Source organism: Trachurus trachurus (assembly GCF_905171665.1).
Source record: "Trachurus trachurus genome assembly, chromosome: 1".
NCBI lineage: Eukaryota > Metazoa > Chordata > Actinopteri > Carangiformes > Carangidae > Trachurus > Trachurus trachurus.
In genome coordinates, this window is record NC_139891.1 from 21,436,760 (window position 1) to 21,456,023 (window position 19,264).

At 42.2% G+C, this 19,264-nt stretch overlaps 1 protein-coding gene across 1 annotated transcript; it reads right to left on the reverse strand.

Moving 5' to 3' along the window:
• Positions 1–1,250: 1,250 nt before the first annotated feature.
• On the reverse strand, positions 1,251–18,495 carry pdcd4a (programmed cell death 4a). The gene is made up of 11 exons (XM_083972121.1): positions 18,035–18,495; positions 10,941–11,243; positions 10,598–10,695; positions 7,818–7,931; positions 7,461–7,682; positions 6,689–6,786; positions 6,080–6,194; positions 4,106–4,213; positions 2,998–3,108; positions 2,704–2,843; positions 1,251–2,461 (listed from the first exon to the last, which is right to left on the reverse strand). The coding sequence occupies exons 1-11, from the start codon at positions 18,078–18,080 to the stop codon at positions 2,410–2,412; spliced, it is 1,407 nt and encodes a 468-aa protein (XP_083828247.1). The 5' UTR covers positions 18,081–18,495; the 3' UTR covers positions 1,251–2,409.
• Between the last annotated feature and the right edge of the window lie 769 nt (positions 18,496–19,264).

The window sequence follows — 19,264 nt, forward strand, 5'->3', positions numbered from 1 at the left end:
GCAGCATTAGCGAAAACGACCGGACCACTCACTTCTGCTTTAATATAAGTCTTAAATAGTTATATCTTCCGACAGCAATCACTTATATAGAGTGTTTGGTCTGAAACACGGGTCTGTCAGTCACAAGGAGAAAACTTTCCTTGTATCCTACAACCTTTATCCAATGAGGAGCAAGAACGGCATAAAGGGGCGGTCCTCTCTGTGTGTGCAGCCAAGGGATGCGCATGAATGTGGTGACGTAGGGACTGCTAACTCCATCGGCTGACAAGAAGTTAGCCAAAACCACCGGATCGCTTACTTCTGCTTTAAAGCAACCGGGGGGGGGGGGGGGGGGGGGGGGGGGTTAAAATATGATTTTATAGAGGGAAGTATATAATTGTATTGAAATATAGAAAATTACCTTATTTTCTAGGACATTATGTTGCCGATCCAAATAATTCAATACTACATAGGCCTACAGTATATGACTCCAGGAATACAAGACAATAAGATAGATCCATAAATAAAGTCAGATTGATTGATTGAAAACACTAAGATATCATTCCATATATTCCATTACAACTCAACAGTTTAAATGCCAATTTTTTTTTAGACTTTTAACAAAAGTAAGCTTTGTGAATTTCAGCCTGCTATTCCAAGAATTCACAGATACTGCCATCTAGGAAAGCGTCCATCAGATACCTTTCCACCTTGATTCAGTAAGACAGGAAGATCACAAATGGGTGAATTCATGCTACTGACTTGTCTACCTCTAGCATGTGAATTTCAGCCTAATATTCCTTAAGTCCCCATTGTCTGAAGGAGGAATGGATTCTGACAGCTGGAAATGTGTCCGACAGATACCATGGATCCACCATTATAGGAGCATTACAAATTAGTAAAATTCATACTGCGGACTACATAAAAAAGAAAAAATAGGCCTTGTGAATTTCAACCTGTTATTGACAAAAGTCATCACACATGGATTCTGATATCTAAAAAATATGTCCATCAAATGAGCTTCCCCCTGGATTCACTGTGGCAAGAAGAGCATTACTTCTATTCCAGGTTTAAGTTAACTTTTTTTTTTTTTTTTTACACCTGCTCTGATAAATAGTCAGAGAAAATGGAAATTGAGAAGCTTTCAGCTGGACTCCAATCAACAGATGTGAGTGATTTATATCTCTACTACTTTTGCCCTGGGGCAATCTTGGTTACTCTTGGTTACTCTTTGCTTAATACTGCATACATGGGAACAAAACAAAACAAACTCCATTTTTGTTGCCTTTTTTAATGAATGAAATATATTTCTTATCCACAATTCAACTTTGGTCAACATGTAAAACTTTTACAGACAGTGGCAGAAAAATCTGAATATTCCCAACATGTCAGAGTTGCCTTGTCATTGACATATTAAACAGATTCCATGTTTAAAGAACATTTCCAGATTTGTCATTGACATATTAAACAGATTCCATGTTTAAAGAACATTTCCAGATTAATTATGTTCTCTAGAGCAAGGTCGACTTAAATTTAAGGTTACCTGTCCAGAATCCACTGCTGACCGTGTGGCTGTAGATTCATTAACTGCAAGCGAAGTCAGTGTGCTCAAAATATCGCTTGTTTAATGGTCTTTACACACATTATTTACCCCCATTTTTTTTTTCCACAAAGGAACTCCAATGTATTTTCGCCCTAATGCAAGAAAACACCCAAACAGTGCCCAAACACCTCTTGATCCAATTGTTGTGCTGTACAAAAGGGAAGATGTGGCCTCAGAGACCAAGAATCAAAATAAAAGAAAGACTGTTCATGAAGAGATCAACAGAACCCAAGGGTACAAAGCATGGCAGCCTTGAAATAACTTCAAATCATTTGTAGCAGAAAATAAAAAGGTTTAGATCTTTGTTGTTTGAGCTAAACTTCTAAGTGCTCACTGATGGTATGGTATGCTCTGTCTTTTAAGTGCTTTTTTCCCCATTTATAGTGCTTAACATGAAAAAAAACTGAGATGTGGCAACAGGTGAAGCAAAGCAAGAGACAAACCACCAAAACTCATCTCCGACAAAAACCCATCCTGCCCTCCTGTCTGTCTTCTGCAGCTCTGACTTTAATTATTCTTGACAAACAGGTACAAAGACCGAGGCAACGGGGGGGGAACATCAACCCCAGAAATAAAGAATATTCTTACAAAAAAATGTCAAAAAAAAAAACAGTGATTAACAAGATGAAGGGAACTGAACGCCACTCTTCAGTCTGCTTTCACCGAACGTCAACGCTGGTTTGTGTAATGACAACATTATCAGGAGAGGAACAAGGAAACTTTAGACTGCCAGCACGCCGCATTTCAAGAGAGCAGAGTGCTGGAGCGTAAACGGAGAGGGAGAACCTGTAGACACCTCTCCTCCCTTCTGCTCTTCCTCCTGTACATTAGTTCTTGATCGCGCCTCCATCTCCCTCGCTTACAAAGCGCTTTCGCCCTCTGGTGGAGAAAATAAAGATTGAGACACGTTAGTATAATTTTGTTACCCAGTATATACTATTAGATGGTAAGGATGGTATATTTCATTTTTCTAAATCTTGTTCAAACCAACAATGTATTGATCATGCTGTTGTGTTGTCTATGTAGCTAAAAGCTTATAGCATGTTCCTCTCTGTCATGGCCAAAAACACACAACACAGGAAAATAGCAAACTTTTAAGTGCTGATTACTTGCTGACTAACCTGGAGGGACAAGCATCTCTCAGCTGTTGGGTAATGACAGACTCCTGGTAGCAGAGGTCCACAAAGGTCTCCATGATGGAGTGAGCATGTGGCACATCGAGGTTGATCTCAGGGAGTTCATCGTAGACGCGCTGGAAACCCTACATGAAAAACAATGCACAAACAGGGATACTGTTAGGACTTGGTTGAATGCTCACTGGTTTTCGGTTTCGTTTAGATCTTTTCTCTCATGAAGGAAGATATTTCAAGTTCAGTCAAGCAAAAAAAAAAAAAAAAAAAAGGACAGAGACTGACCCTGTTCATCTGGTCCACAGTGATGAGGCCTGTTTTCCAGAAGGACTTCAGCAGCTTTATCATCATATGACTGGCAGTGTCCCCTTTGGACTCCAGCACCATCACTACAGCCTGAAAAACAATGACAACAACGTCATGTATCAGAGAGCGATGATCTGCATCACGTTTCCAATTCAAGGTCAAATACTGGTGGAACTGACGACTGAGATGGATTTTTTCTTTTCAGACATGTGAGAGTTGTACGTTGACCACATGGTGGCAGTGTTTGGACCGACATGGGGGATGTTCACCAGGAGACATGAGTTAGGACAAGGTAAGGGTAAAGAAAGACCCATATCATGACTTTGTTGTTCTCATATTGCACTTTAGCAATAACTACATTAAAGATTTAAGATTTTAAAACAGTGACAAGATTGTATAATCCAATTGAAAGTATGAAATAATAGTAAAAAGCTAACAACATGAAATGATACAAACATTGACAGTTTTGTATAAATTTGTTCCCCATCTAATTTACAGGAAAAACAAACCTATTGTCCAGTTTGTGTCAACTGTGTATGTACACAGAGGACCTGGTAAGTGACCAGTATTACAGCAGGCATGAGTAGATAACATACAAAATGATTTGGTATTGGTCTTTAAAAAGGCCAGAGTAACTGAAAGTCAGTTTTATTTGCTAAAATTAGGATCATCACAAACAAAACCAGTTCAGCAACACACTGTACCAAACAACGACAGCAGCAATTACATTTGTACGTAGGATAGACAGCTCCATGTTATGCAATGTGCTTCAACATTTTTAGATTGATTGATTTAGACTGAGCTTTGCTAATAATATATGAAATGCAAATGAGAGAAAGCTGCTGCCAAACAAACACTGTCCTTGGCAGAAAAGAGAAATGAAAGTCTCTCTGAAGAGATTTGTTTTCGGTTTTTCTCATCAGCTGACAAGACTGAAGCACAAGAGAGAAAAACATTCACTTTGATGATTTAATTATCTTATTGTTGTAATTAGGGGGAAAAACATGCAGAAATCTGACATCAAACTCAAGACTTCTCTGCACTTGTATTTATTTACACCAGGTAATGTTAAGCTTGACTGCAGTACCTCATAGACCAGCTCGTGGTGGAAGTGAGGGACTTCCAGGTCCCGCAGACAGTGCTCGGCCTCTGACACGTCTCCTGATATCAGATACTCCTTGAGCAGAAGGTTCATCTAAAAACAAACACAAACAAATGAAACCACAGTTGTTTCTAGCTTTTACCATCATTGCTTCTACTGTAGGTTGTGGTTCAAACAATGTGTGCAAAAACTACATGAGGTAAAAGCTGTGTAAGACTTCTGTATCTGTAACATCTGTGAGTGGCGTTGTTGTGTTTGCAAAGACAGATAGATAGTAATAGTAACAGACAGAAATACAGTCTTCTCCTTTCATGCTGCTGCTGGTGGGGGTGTCAAACATGCATTGAGCCACATTTAGAAAACTACATTTAGATGAGTATGTAAGTCAGGAACCATGTATGCAAGAACAATTTGTACAAAAGCAATGTGCCACCCATTCTGTTAATCATATTTCAAGTATTTACGAGGCTTATTCCCCACATTTATTTCAAATGGAAGCTTTCACACCCCTGTGAGGCTTTTCCTTTGAAACATCTGCAGAGTCTATTCACAGCTGCTTTTGAGCCAGAACAGACAGTATGGTTAATAACGTGTGATAACTATTGCATGATAACTGATGGTGTAACACTGTATTAAAAGGTCAGTTTCTTGGTCGTGCCTTCCTGGATACTGCAAATTTACAGTGTTTGGGAAATAATGAATAAAAAAAACTTCAAACATCTGTTTGTGTTCACAGGACTGAATACACAGAGTTGAATAACACCTGGAAGAGCCTGTCCCTCAAAGGTATTTTATTCCAAACCGTATGAAGGGATTTTCTCCAGCAATAACCTGACCTCCTTGGGCAACAGAACCTGGCACACACGTCTGATATAACTGGCACTTCAAGTCAGTTAGGAAAAAATAAAATAAATGAAAGCATTTCTTTCAGTTTGGAGCTTGCACTTAAATCTTTTAGTCTCTGATTCATTTTTTTGGTTCAGGCACGCTTGCTGAGCTGTATGCACTGTTTTACTTAAACCTATTTATGGAGCAATTAGTCACTCCACTTGGGATTTGAGAGGAGCGTGATTGATGCAACAAGTGCAAAAGCCTCTCAGTTAAACCAACACGTCTGAGTCAACTCCGGGTCTAATTCACTGAGCTGAGGGAATGTGCGGCCATCTGAGCATTAAAAACAGTAACAGGAGTGAAATGTATCATGGACAGTAACAGAGGGGAGGATGAAGAAACCGAAAAGACTGGAAGAGGCTGCGCAAGGACAATAGGGAGAGGGAGAGGGAGAGAGCAGAGAGTCAAAGAGGCCTTGTGCCTCCTTCGGCCCTGGATGTTCCCCCGAGGCTGCGCACAAGCCGGCAGGAAATCAAAACTGGACAGGAGAGCCTGAGGGTCTGGCGGTTACTGAGGCTCACACAGAGCTGCAGGAGCGAGGACGCCCCGACAGACCACTCTCTCATTCACTTAAAAAGGTTGCATAACTCGATAATTTTTCAAGCAGCTCTCTTGAAAACTCCTACACCATCCACACCCACATTAGCACGACAGGTTCCAGAAAATCCAGATCATGGAACAATAATTGTAAACAAAAGACAAAAAGGCAAAAACACGTGGGACGCAAATGTGTGTGTGTGCAGAGTTTATGTGTCAGTTAAAGGTTTGGGTGTGTATCCCCGTCGGTCATCTCCTGCACCCACGTTTTTTTTGCAATTCCCTACTTCTATGGAGAGAAAGAGTGCCCTGCTGCTGACACAGCAACATAGCAGAGGGCCAGCCTGTTGCTCTCTACCCAGCATGCAACTCTGCCTTCTGCTTATGTTACATAATGCCAACAAAGAAGTAGCAAAACACTGCGGCCTCAGGTGTTGGGTTGTTTTATTTTGAATATGGAAAAGAGCTAGTGATTTCTTTGATTATTGCTTCTAAAACGTACAGGACTCTTCCTGTTTGGCCAGAGCTTACCTCTTTGACGAGATGTTTGACAGGTCTCAGGCCTCCACCCACACCCCACACGTTGTCTAAACGCACCATCTTCCTCTTCATGGTCAGCAGCACAGCAGCGCGGTCTAAAGCCACTCTGGAAAAGATAGGAAAAAAAAAGAAAGAGCCGCACCCAAAAGATGACTTTCATATGATCAAAAATGGGCAGTGTATCTACATAATGTTTGATAACTGAAAAAAACAAAACAATAAATGGCTGCAGGGATTTTCCCAATTTAGCACGGAGGTCCAAAAGGACCAAGATAGCACCACAACAAAGATGTTTCATTCACGTAAACGTTATCCGTCAGCCACACAGAACCACAGGAGAGGAAGACATCTGTTCCTCTTTAAAGAAAGTGAAAAGTAGCAGCTGTTTTCAACACAAGGCGGAGGAGGAAGGCCAAAATGTGTTTCTGCTGCATCTGTTATCTTTATCTTACTGTAAAAAAACAACAACAGATATTCACTTTAAAGAACCTAAGAGCTTGTAAAAAAAAAAAAAAAAAAAAAGAAATCTTATAGCTCTCGTATTTAAGGGAGTAACCTTTAAGAAGAAGAAGCAGCAGGTATTTGCATATACTGACTCACCTGGCGTGATCACAGTCCACTTTGCCCTTGTAACAGTCCAGGAAAGACATGGGGAGGACGTGGTCCGCTATGGCTCTGGCTATGAACTGGCCTAACATCTGGAAGAGACAAACATAGAAGTGTCACTACATCACAAGTCCAACGTGTTGTCAGTATGACAACATGCAGATATGGTGCCACTTCACTGATACAGAGGAAAACCCTTCAGAACAACTACGAAGATGACCTCTAGATTTACTATGAGAAAAAAAAACATTTTGACAGACATCCGGATTTCATGAGAAAAAAAAACTACTGAATGCATGTCGTGTCAGATTTTATCTTAAATACAGTGTTTCTCCACCCACTATAGATCTGATAAACAGGTCCAGGCTGCATGCATACAGTTTACAGTTTTATTTATTGATGTCCAACACTACCATTTTTGTGTACAAACTGCACACCATAGTCCTGTACACTCCCATACACCCTCTCTATCTGTGCAATACTTTCTTATCTGCCTTACAACAATCAACACTGTGTCTATATAAATTGTATTCAATTTTTGTACATAACTGTTCATACTCTTGAAATATTTTGGTACATAACTTTACGGAATATCTCTCTCTCTCTCTTTTGCTTTATATGTTTGTTTTATATCTATTATATATTTTTTTGACTGTGTATGCTACTGTAACAACCAAATGTCCCATGTGTGGGATGAATAAACAGTCTCATGTCTTACGTCTGTGGCTCTGCCCGCACCCCTTCCTCCCCTGTGTATCAGTTTTACCTGTGGAGCCTCCGGTGTGTCCAGTATGAGGTCTGGTAGTTCTTTGAGCATCTTGTCGAAGGCTCGGCCCATGTCGCTCTGTGACAGCATCTTGCCTGACAGGTCAGAGAGCAGGCGGGAGGTCAGCTCTCTGTGGCTGGCTTTGCCCTCCAGTGACAGGGACACGGCCATGGAGGAGAACTCGTACTTATGGGGGCCCAGGTTGAGCCCCTTCAGCAACATCTGACAAGATCAAGAACAAATAAAAAATAAGATTGTTGCGGATCATCTTCCCAGTCTGAATTAATAATGTACATGTAAACTGCTTTCCATCCATATATAATACATACATACATACATCTATTTAAAATCCTTTACCTGGACCTCTTTTGTGTCTCCATGTTCAAAGTACTCCTGCACGATCGGGTTGACCATTTTCTCCAGTTCCCTCTCGTCCACCTCCGGCACAACTGTTGCGTAAACTGTGTCCCCCTGTCCATGAGAAGACACACAGTCGTCAGTTTGAAGAAGGCATTCACGTACACAAACATTGCAAACAATTTTATTTACATCCCAACCAGAATTTAGCCTTCAACAGCATTAACCATTGAAGTTTAGGCTCTACCACCTGACACCAGAATACTCAATATCAATAAATTGTACGTAAAAACTGACTACAGTTGTATCATGCCATTATCATTTCTTTTCAGTGAAGCAAACTAATACCTTCAACTTCTCTGTTCTGTTCTGCTTCCACACTCATGCATGAATGCCAGATATGTCAGTCGAAACCAGTCAGACTGACTCTCTGTGGCGAGGTTTTGCTCGACCTGGAGAGCTGATCAAATAATAATCCGACTACATTCCATTTTACTTCACTGACTTCAGTGTCCTGAAAAAACACTTTTCTTTTCTGATCACTCTTTTGTCTTCGCCTCCTCTTATACAATCAGGTTCATCTAACAGGAAACAAGGAAATCTAGGTATAAAGGAGGATTACAGCCAGGAGTTCAACAAGCTGATTCATCTTCCTGTTTGCTGCCCTTGTTACATGAAATGACTGTTAACCATAGAGGAGGATGGGGGGAAAAGCAAAAAACAATCATTTTAGACAAAGAACAGGCACAAGATTTTTTTTTTAAAAGATTCAAACTTTCAGCAAAACTTCTCACAGTCTGCACATGCCCCACGTTCTTTGTACCACTCTGTCCTACTTCCCTTTTAACCCACTGACATCTTTCCACTTCATTCCCGCAACGTTCAAGGTCGAGTCACGTCGACTTTTCGGAGCCGTTCCCAAAACCTTTATCGACTCCTTTTCTGACAGAAGCTGCTTTCCCACTCTGTGTCCAGTCCGCCTGACCATTAACGGCAGATAGACAAACTTGGCCAACAGCATCACGCACACGGATTTCTTGATAACGGGGTTAAAGATTGAAAAACGCAGTTGATTGTGATGGGACAGAGCCATCTGGATCAAACGAGCATGTGAGTGGGCGTGCTGTAAATAAGCTTCGGCCAAATCGCAGGGACTTTTTGGATATGAAAAACAGTGTCGCGTTGATCAGCATGTGAACAATGCAGTAGGAAATATCTTCTTTGATCATATCCCCTCGGAGAAAAGGTTGCATAATTTATCATTTTACTTATAATTGCTCTGTTGTTCATAACAACAAAGCAGTCATTTCTGTAATTTATCAGGCCTTTATCTTGTTTACAGGGAGAAGCTTCTTTTCTATCCAGTGTCTCAGCAGCAGCACACACACACACACACACACACACACACACACTTATGATCGGCGATCCCCTCTGGAACAAAAGGTTGCCGGCTGCGCCATCATCAGCAGCTCTGACTAACGACTGTGATGAACTAACCTGTGCTGGTGACGCTTATTCATCACTGGGGGAAAAAAAAAAACGACTGTTGGGAGGATGTGCGTAAAGACTGCTGATGCTCCAGTCGCGCCAGCGCTTTGAAGCTTGTTTTTTTTTTCACAGCACGTCAGAAAGAGTGTTTTTTCTTTGATGTGGTGTTGAAACGATGAAATCATAACATTCATCTGCAACTGTTCCCTCGTTCCCTTCCTAATTAAGGACGAGTGTTGTTTTTTTTCTTTGTCTCTTCTCCCAGTGAAATTAATGTATTTGGGTTTCGGACAGTTGGCTGGACATAACAAACAATCTGAAGAGAATCCACTTCAACTCTAAAATCTCCCATATCATAACAATGCAGGATAATATCTGCAATTAAGTGAGAGTAATACTACATTTTTGCCCCTAATATTGTCATTAATGCTGGTTCCAACCCTTACTTTAATGTTTGTCATGCTGTACATTTTTTTTCCCACACTGAATTAAGTCGAGCCCCAACATTTCTAAATAAATGTGTAGTTAAATGTGCCACCAGAGCCTAAAAGAGACACTACACAGTGCATTTACATGCACAGCTAAATCGAGCTATGTTCATATATGATGCGATGCCTGCGAAGCTAGTTCAGGCAGACGACTCAAGTCGCGCCCATCCTGATCAGCTGATCGGTCACATGCTCTCCTCGCCCAGATAGGGCGGGTTATTTAAATCTCCCAGCTCACCTGCTCGCCCCTGGCTATGCTTCTGCTGCTACGCCACTGCTGCTCTGCCTTTCGTACTGCTGCTGCTGCTGCCTTGCTGCCCATGAGGTTTTGCAAACCCACCACCTCCCCAGCATCCACCTGTGGGCTCTGTCTCTTGATCCCTTGTGGGGGGTCCGCTTCATTCCCTGTAAATGTCTGGCAAGGCAGATCATTCAGGGAACGAATATGAGTCAGAGCCTGACGCCAAACCTGCTGCAGCCATGCTCAAGGATATGCTATCCATGCTGTGCTTCAGCTTGCTATGCTTATGCTCAATAAATGATTTCTTCTCATTCCAGAGTTGTCTGATTGAACTCGAGTTGGGCATCTCACCGGAATTCCTCAACATAGGTGGTGATATGCGTTGTTTCAGCAGGTTAAAATGTTCCACTTTCCGGTCAACCTTTTTGTGAGTCGGATTTGGAAAAATCCAATCCTAAACTCGTTTACATGCACTTCAGTTGACCAGTTATAGTCGGATTAAGGCCATAATACGTTGGTTTTTTTTTTTTAAAACGTACTGAGTGTCTGTCATAGTCACCCACCTGGGAAGACTCATCATAGTTAGGGTCCCGTGCATCAGGTTCTTCATCTTCGTAAACCATTCCAGCAGCCCCCCAGACTCCTTTCCCACCTGCTCCGCCTGCAGACAACCAGTGAACAGACAAGCCATAAGAGGAGCACGCTTGTGTAAGAGTCATTTCTTTCAATGCTGCACTGTCAACAATCAGCACAAACCACAGATTCTAAGCATTTCTCTCTCTGGCAGCTCAACCTGTGATCTATCTGGTAAATGTTTCTGTTCCTCAAAAAAGGGGAACCGTGTCTGTGAATTCAGAGATTCTCCACAGAGCTGAACTTTTTCCTCAGCCGTTCTGCCAGCTGTACCTTTTTTTGGCAGGCCTCTGCCCTTGCCCGTCCTGGATTTGCGGTCGTTGGTGTTGACTTTGCCTTTTGGACTGTTTGGGTCGCTTCCTGCCAATTCTCCCGACTCGGAGATGGACTCGCTGGTGGAGTTGCGGGATGAGGACTTGCGCAGGCGGCGCTTGGCTTTGGCTTTGAGGCGCGCCTCGTGCAGCGCTTTCTCCTGGGGCGTCCAGTTGCCGTTCACCTCGGCATCGTTGAGCGCGTCGTCGTCATCGCTGTAGGGACGGGTCGCCTCTGCCAGGTTGTCGTTGTAGGAGAACACCCCTGTGATCAGAGATGAAACGAGTTGATTTATCAACAAGAACAGAGAGGTAACAGCCGCTGCGAATTATTGAAGTCACTTGAGACCATTGGACAACTGCACTAAAGTGAGGTCAATCATAATAATACTCCAACAAACAGTGTTGTTTAAACAAGAGAGTTGTTTCAAGTTCGTGGCAACAGGATGGAGGGTTTGTTTCCATTTTCTGATCCAGTGCACAAATGAGGTGGAATTATTTTGGCAGTTACGATGTGAGTCATGATTTCAGCTGGAACGGTCACTTTCGTGTTTCATTTTCACACAAAAAATTGAAAGGATGATGTTGATGCGTCTTTTTCTGTTTTCTGTCTGTACCAAACAAACAAACAAGTCGGACTTATGCCTGGAGAAGATGATTTGTACACCAAGCCGTCCCTGCAATGTGAATACTACATATTGTGATTTTAATTATATTTCATTAATTGTTCAATCTAGTTTTCTGACTCTGAAGAGCGATGGGTGTCGTATATCCAACTGTTATGTATTAGTGTTATGCTGAAGTGTCCCATCTATTTTGTTTTGGCCAAGAAGTGTAAATATGTGTAAAAAAAACAACAACCTCCAAACGAGACTTAAGAAAACTGTTGAGCACACAAAACAAGAAACGCTTATGGAACAGTTAGTCAAAATATGTAAATGCTTGTTTGTTGACATTAGCTCATTTTCCTGTCCAAAATCCTTGTATCTCGATCTCGTATCTTGAACATTTTGAAACATTCAAATAAACGTTCTCTCATCTACACTTGTGCGTCGGTTACACATGGCTGCCGTTTTTATAGCTGCTGAAAAATTGATAGTGAAAACTGTAGTAAACAACTTCTTTGTCTACAAACAAGAGTCTGTTTAAAGAGCCTAAGGTCTGAGGGATCTGCCAACAACAACAGTTAAACAAATGGTGAAAATGCAGTATGTTGATTAATGTGGCTTAGCTGCACTTAGAATAATGCATTCTGTTGAAAAGACAAAGTTATGTTCAGCATATTATTGCTTAAATCAAAAAAGAATCAGAGTGCTTCATTGGCTTTGTTTGTCTTGGATTTACCTGCGCTGCAAAACATGACAGATTATCTTGTGCATTAGCACCTTTACACTCCAGCGACGACAACAACAGCAGCAGCTCAGGGCGTAAAAACAGTGTGTCCTGGCTGCGCGTGCGCCAGACGCCTTCGTATGTCATGGCCGTGTTTTACACATGGAGCCAAAGGTCACACATAACACCCTGAACACTGAGGAAGATGGCAGTGAATGTTCACACACACATACACACACACTCACAAACACTTGCAACACTCGCCCTCTCTGTAAGCAGATGTAAGATGTGTCAGTGTGTCAAGTAACTAAACACACAATTAATGACTAACTACCATGTACTAGAAACTGTGGGTAGAAAGAGAAACTGAGATCAAATCTCAGGTTGTTTCCTGTAGGTGAAGAGAGACACAACAACAACAACAACAAGTGGTGGTGGAGTATTCCTGCAGGCCTGGGAGGGAGGGAAGGAGGGAGGGAGGGAGGGAGCAAAGTGGAGCACATGCTGGAGAAATGCTGACACCACTATTTTTTTTATTCCTCTGTCTTCTCGCGATCTGTTAGCGGCAGCCGGAGTGGACCTGACTACATATGGCCTGGTTGGGACCACGACCGGTCACATGACGGGGGGGCTGTAGGAGAGCAGGAGGAGGTGGTGGAGGAATGTCTGAGGCTGTAATGAATACTTAGATCCCTTATGCATGGCAGTTGGAGGAGTTATGGCCCTATAGATTTACAGGAGATGTGGAAAACACACAGAGGGAGGGAGAGGGGGGAATACGTCCAAGCCGCAGATAAAACTAACAATCTAAAAACGCAGCAGCAGTTTGTGTGCTGCAGAAAACACCAACATGGCTGCGACTGGAGTCTTCTTTATCATGCCTCCGCTGGATTACGACCAACTTTTAATAGAACTCTAAAGTTTTTTGTGCAGAGTTCAGTCGGATCAAGAATGAGAGGAAGCACCTTTCGAGCGAAAAACACGACGCAGCCCTGAATTAACCTGTTGTAGAAGGAGCAGCAGCAGCACCACGCCCTTGGCCTTCACAACTCTGTAAACAGCAGGCCATGTGTCATCTCCTCCTCCTGCTCCTCCTCCTCCTCCTCCTCCTCCTCCCTTCATGTAGGCCACAGGGGCCTGCCAGCACTGTAAATTAGGAACTAGCCAATGGCAGTGAGCCAAAACACACGACCGGCCAACTGGAAAAGAGCAGAAAAATGAGAGGGCAGAGAAAGTCAAGAGCTGTTTGCCAAGACAAGAGTTGCAAAACAAGCGTTAAACAAAATTCAGCCGGGGCTAACTAACTTTTTTAAAAACACAGCAACACGGGCCGTGTATGTGTGTGTGTGTTTGCAGCAGAGCCTGATTGTAACAGCTAAAAAAAAAAAGAGCTCAACAACAGTAGGTCTGTGTGTCACTGTCGCATCAAGCTGCACTCTCTCCTTAACCAGACGCCACCAACACCAATATCAAACCACTCACTGCTGTCATGACGGTTTTGAAAACCGCCCCCACAGCACACCAGTTTTTTTTTTTTTTTTTTAACAGCACACAGGCTGATGAAGACCAGCAGAGGACCTCTGCCCTACATGCTGCGTGGGAGCCTCACACAGCCGGTGAGCCTGAGCTGCAGTAGAGAGCTAGTTGGTTTTTAGGTGTCCATACAGCGGCGTTGTTTATGAATGAGAAGGAGGTCAGTGGAGCAGGGATTTCACACACCTCAGCTCAGGGTAGACCTAGTTTTCCAAAAATATAAATATAACTGTGGGCTAAGCAGAAGTTAGGGTCACTTCGTCGGGATCTGTCGCACATGACACCATTTTTTAAAAGTCCTATTCCACTCAGATATACGTTTTTCTACTTTTAGTGCAGTTTGACTGGAAAGCTGTGTTTGTGCTCGCCTCGAGTCTGAATTTAGTTTGACGCGTTCATGTGAACAGGATTTTCAGATCTCACAACTCCTTTGGAAGCCAATTATCACCTCACATATACACAACTAACACAAATGTGCGGCGCATGTGGAAATGAATATCCTCCAGTGCATTACATAAATTAAAAAATACTTGCATAATATGCTAAAGTTGTGGACGTCTTTCAGTGAGAGAGGGGGAGAGTAGACGTTTACAAACTATCATTCAAAAGCACAGTATTACCATGCATGTTAAACCAGGTCAGGAGGGAAATCTTTACAGTAAGAACTGAAACCTGTCATTAGGGGGATGATAGAGATACGTTTTGAATTTCCACTTCAACCAAAACCACAAACTACTCAGATTCAGGGTCAGTCAACCTAACACACGCACAGATCCTTGTCGAGCTCGTCTGTTTGCACAAGAACAGACAGGAACTGTACATTTACACAACTTTATGTTGTTCTCAATACTTGCTTGCGGGACCCCCCCCCCCCCAAACACACAAACCCACTTCTCTAATTTTTGTTTCATGCTTTCCCATGAAACTCTCAAATCTCAGTTGAACAATCTGGTTAAATACAGGTCAATGGGGTAAATATCTAGTAAGCCTTGTCTGCTGAGTGCTGACCCAAACACGCAAGACCAAATAAACATCTGCAAAATGATACAGGGGATAAATGAGCCCTGCTCCACAGCATGTGTCCTGGTGGTGATTATCTATCACAGGGAGTCTAGGGTGTGGTTGTCCTAGAGGTTTAACTGTCATTTCATCTAATGAAAGGAGACGCTGGCATTTTTTTTTTGCATAGAAACACGCTTCATATACGTTGCCTCAACTTGCATAGGGGCGATTTGTGCTTGAAATATAAAACGGTTGTAAAAAAAAAAAAAAAAAACTGTACAGAACAGAATACACTGGCCACAAATGTACGCTCATGAGCTGCAACATATGGAGCAAAGTTAAGTTTCTTTTCTTTGTTTATACAGTGAGAGAAAAATAAAGATCTTCATTGAGTGGAAACTTTTGCTGACTCTGCTTCTTGAGTCACCGCCGTCTGCAATAGCTGCAGAGCAACAGCACAGATAAAGTTCAAGGGGAGGTGCGTTCAAAAGATTACAGATACTCAGATAAACGGCCAAGAGTCTGATAGCGTGTGTTTTCTGTTTTGTTTTTTTCCTTCTTCAATACTCAACCAATCTTCTCCACTGGTACACTGTAAAGCACTCACTCTGCACGGTTGGTTTGTTCGGTTTCACAAACTTGAACGACTTAATGCAAACGGATGGTGTGTGCAAACATGTTTTCATGAATGTATGTATGGGTGGAAAGTTAACAAAAGAAGAGGAGGCAAAGAGCGTAGTCTAATGTGTACTCAGCAGGCCACGAAGACATCTGGCTTGACATTTATGGCAGCAGGCTTCTTGCATGCGCATTTACCCGAGGAGTTATGTAAATGTTCCCACAGGTGGGGCGCTCGCTGCACGGGTTTTAAATCGAATGATCCTATAGGGCACTTATCACAGCACAGATGGGCTCTGTGTCGCTTCAAAACCCTGCACAGTCCGTGTACAGATCGTCAGTGGTGAAAAAGCCACTTGAGAAGCCAGCAGGACCATTAACATAAAATGATTCATGTCTTATTTTTAGAGGTCATTTCTCATTTAAAGTTATTCGTCAAGAGACAACACATAAAAAAAAAAAAATATCCCCAGAAAACAGATTAAGGAAGAATGAGAGTTTATTTTTCAGGATTTTGATTCTAATAGCTAAAAAACAAAAGAGGAAAAGCCTCATCCTGACTCTGCTCAAGTGCAACAGCTTTGTACCTCCCTGAAGGTTGTTCTGTTATCCTCATACTGAGCTTTTTGGCCACCAGCCAGACTAGTTAATCTTAAAACATGACTTTAAGATCTGGTAATTAATCTGATTCATAGCAATTACTAGTCTGAAGCCTAAAATAGAAAATACAGAAAGGCTTTTAAAGTACACAATTAATCACAATATGGCCAAATCCAATATCCAAAACGCTGGAGGTTGCATTTTCTTAAATGTAAAGCCCTGGCAAACTGATCATGTTCTCAAAATGCACAGGGGTCTTGGACATGTCTGTTTGGTACAGGACACAACATATATAAACTTGATAATGTCATCTGGGTGAAAATGGAAAGATAAAAAAAAGGACCATTCCCACAGTAATTGAAATCGCATATCAGAATTGCAGAATGTGCCATGTTAGTCACAATATGATGTATCTTACTGTGCAGTCCTACTTTAACCCCTGGATGACCGGTTACATAGGACAATGTTTAAATCAGCCATAATGTGCTCTATTTACACACTTCCCATAGGACTGTTGTTGAGTTCAGTGTGCAGGCTGACCCCACAGCATATGGGGGGAATTGTTTTGTCTTTGGTCTTTTTTTTGTTTCTTTCTCGTCTTCCAGCTCAGACAATAGAGTCTTTGACAGCGTCTGTGTGTGACCACCTCATCAACAAGAGGCTGCTCCATCAAGCGTGGCCAACCCTCCTTGAGGAAAAGTAGGCCAGTCAAGTTCATGCAGGAAAGCCCATATGTGCTGCTTTTTACACACAGAGACACACACACTGAAGGCAACCATAACAAGCATGGAACAAACCATGTGGTGTCTCACATGGTCACAGATTTACCTCGGTGTAACCTCAGGTAAATCAACTGTAGTGTGATTTGTTAATTGATTTTGCTCCAAATCAAGATTAAGTTATTCCACTTTGATACATTACAACCTGCTAACTATATTTCTTATGTAACCTTCCTAATAAACAGCAGCGCAGAGATTATATAAGGTTTTCCTATTGGCTCGTATAGTAGGCTATACGTGTCGACGTCACTGACAGGCTGGGAAGAGGAAAACGGAACCCAGTGCGGCCATGGGCTCAAATATCGTGGTAAAAATAAATAAATTTAAAAAAAAAGCCACTGCATTGTACAATTGTTGTAACCATTAAATCATAGACACTGAGGGGTGTGTGTGTGTTAGTGACAGAATGGGGTGAATATCGCACATCGTTTTTTTTTTTTTTGCGTGAAAAGTAAACAAAGCGCGGATTTGCTCTATAAGCATTAATGCAATCAAAGAAATCTGAATTTCTGGAGGATAAAAGCGTCAAATCTGTTCCGAGTTCCGGTTTAAATAAAGATTTTAATAGACAGAGTGACAGGGAAAGTGGGGATATACGTGTATACGAGATAACCCATGAAAAAAAAAATCAGGAACCAAAACAGCTCTTTCTGTGTCGTGCATTTTGCAAGTGTTTAGCAGCTAGGCCAGTGTGTGTGTATGTGTGTGCACAATGCACACCACAACGACTTGTCAAAGCGGAAGTAAGGTACGGGTGGCTTCGTCCAATCAGAGACGCGAAAGGGTTAAATGTGGAAGCAGTTCAACAACAAAACACCGTGTCAAAGCTGCTAAGATAAAAAGCTGTAATAAATAAATAAATAAATGTAAATGGTCGGTGTTTTGATGCAAATGCGACGTCGAAAGTGCAACGTTGCGTCAGTGTGCAGCGAGTGTTGCACCAGTTTGAGCGTCGGTGTGTGTTCAGAGAGAGAGAGAGAGAAAGAGAGAGAGAGTAGCCTATGTGTGTGTGTGGTTTAACAGGAGCACATGGTGAAGCATGGCTGGCGCTGCAGCCCATCCCATGCAGGGACAATGGATCTCGGGGGAGAGAGAGCTCACGCCAGCGGGGCCACGGTGGTCGCTCACCCCGGGGCTTGTGCACCGAAGCGCGGCTACATAAGCGACCGACGGCCGCGGTGCATTCACTTACCGTCGGCTTGCGGAGCGCTGGACCACGTATCCACTTCGGTCGCCATGGCGCTCGGTTAAAGATCCTACACGGACGGGTGCGCTCCTCCTTTGCCTTCAACTGCAACAAATCCCCCCTACCAGCCACACGTTAAACAGTCTTTAACAAACGACACGTGAAGGAGGGAATAATAAAAATAATTACAAAAAAAAAAACTCCAAGTCTTCCTGTGACTGCTTTCTTTTCTCCCTCGTGCAGCACGAAGAGAACAACAACAAAAAAAACACGATGAAATGAATGATACAAAGAGCAGAAATGTTGACGAGTGAAGCGAAGAGATGCGATAGTTTCAGTGCTCCTCTCAGCGTGCAGGGCCGGGAGGAGTCAAGTCAACAACACGCTGCGGTGATAGACACGGAGGAGGAAGGCAGGTAAACTAGTCAGAGGACATTTCAGCAAACAGCCACCAAGATAAACAAAGTCTGTTTTTAACTTTGCGAGAGAGAGCCGAGCGAAGTCACGTGGAGAAAGCGCGGATGGGGAGTGGTCAGCGGAGGGGGTGGGTGCTGGTCCTCTCTGACCAATCACAGAGCAGGGAGAGAGAAAAAATGCCTTAATATATGGCTATGTTTTCACTACTCTACTTTATTGTAATGGACCTTTACAGTCTATGTAATAGACACGACATATAGGCTATTCAGATGTTACTGTTTTATTTTATTATTTTTTAATGTTCTAAGTTTTCAAAATGTATTAAATCAAAATGCAACAAGTTTGCACGATACATTTTGTTTTTTCAAGCATGATACTTATAAAATAACCTTTGATCATTTTATTTAAAAAAAAAATATATATATATATATTATTTGGTAGGATTAAGAGGTATGATATACATTGGGGTGTAGGCGTTTGAGATACAATGACGACCATGTTTAAAGGACATAAACATGCTGTACACATAAGTGTTTTTGTCATCTTCATTCACACCACTAGATGGCGCTAAAAAGCCATAAAGCTACATTCGCAGCACACTTGATCAATACAGGCCAACTATCCTTTGACTGTGATGCCTACAGCCTAATTTAATGCATGTTTTAACACTATTTTCTGTTTTTTGTATCTGCACCACTCATCTCTGTGGAGCTGGAACAGTTGCTTCATAGTAACACTGTCAGATTAGTGATAATCATGACTGGGTTCATTTTGCATATGGCAGAAATGAGCTTATGAGCCTCTGGTCCTTTCACTAAA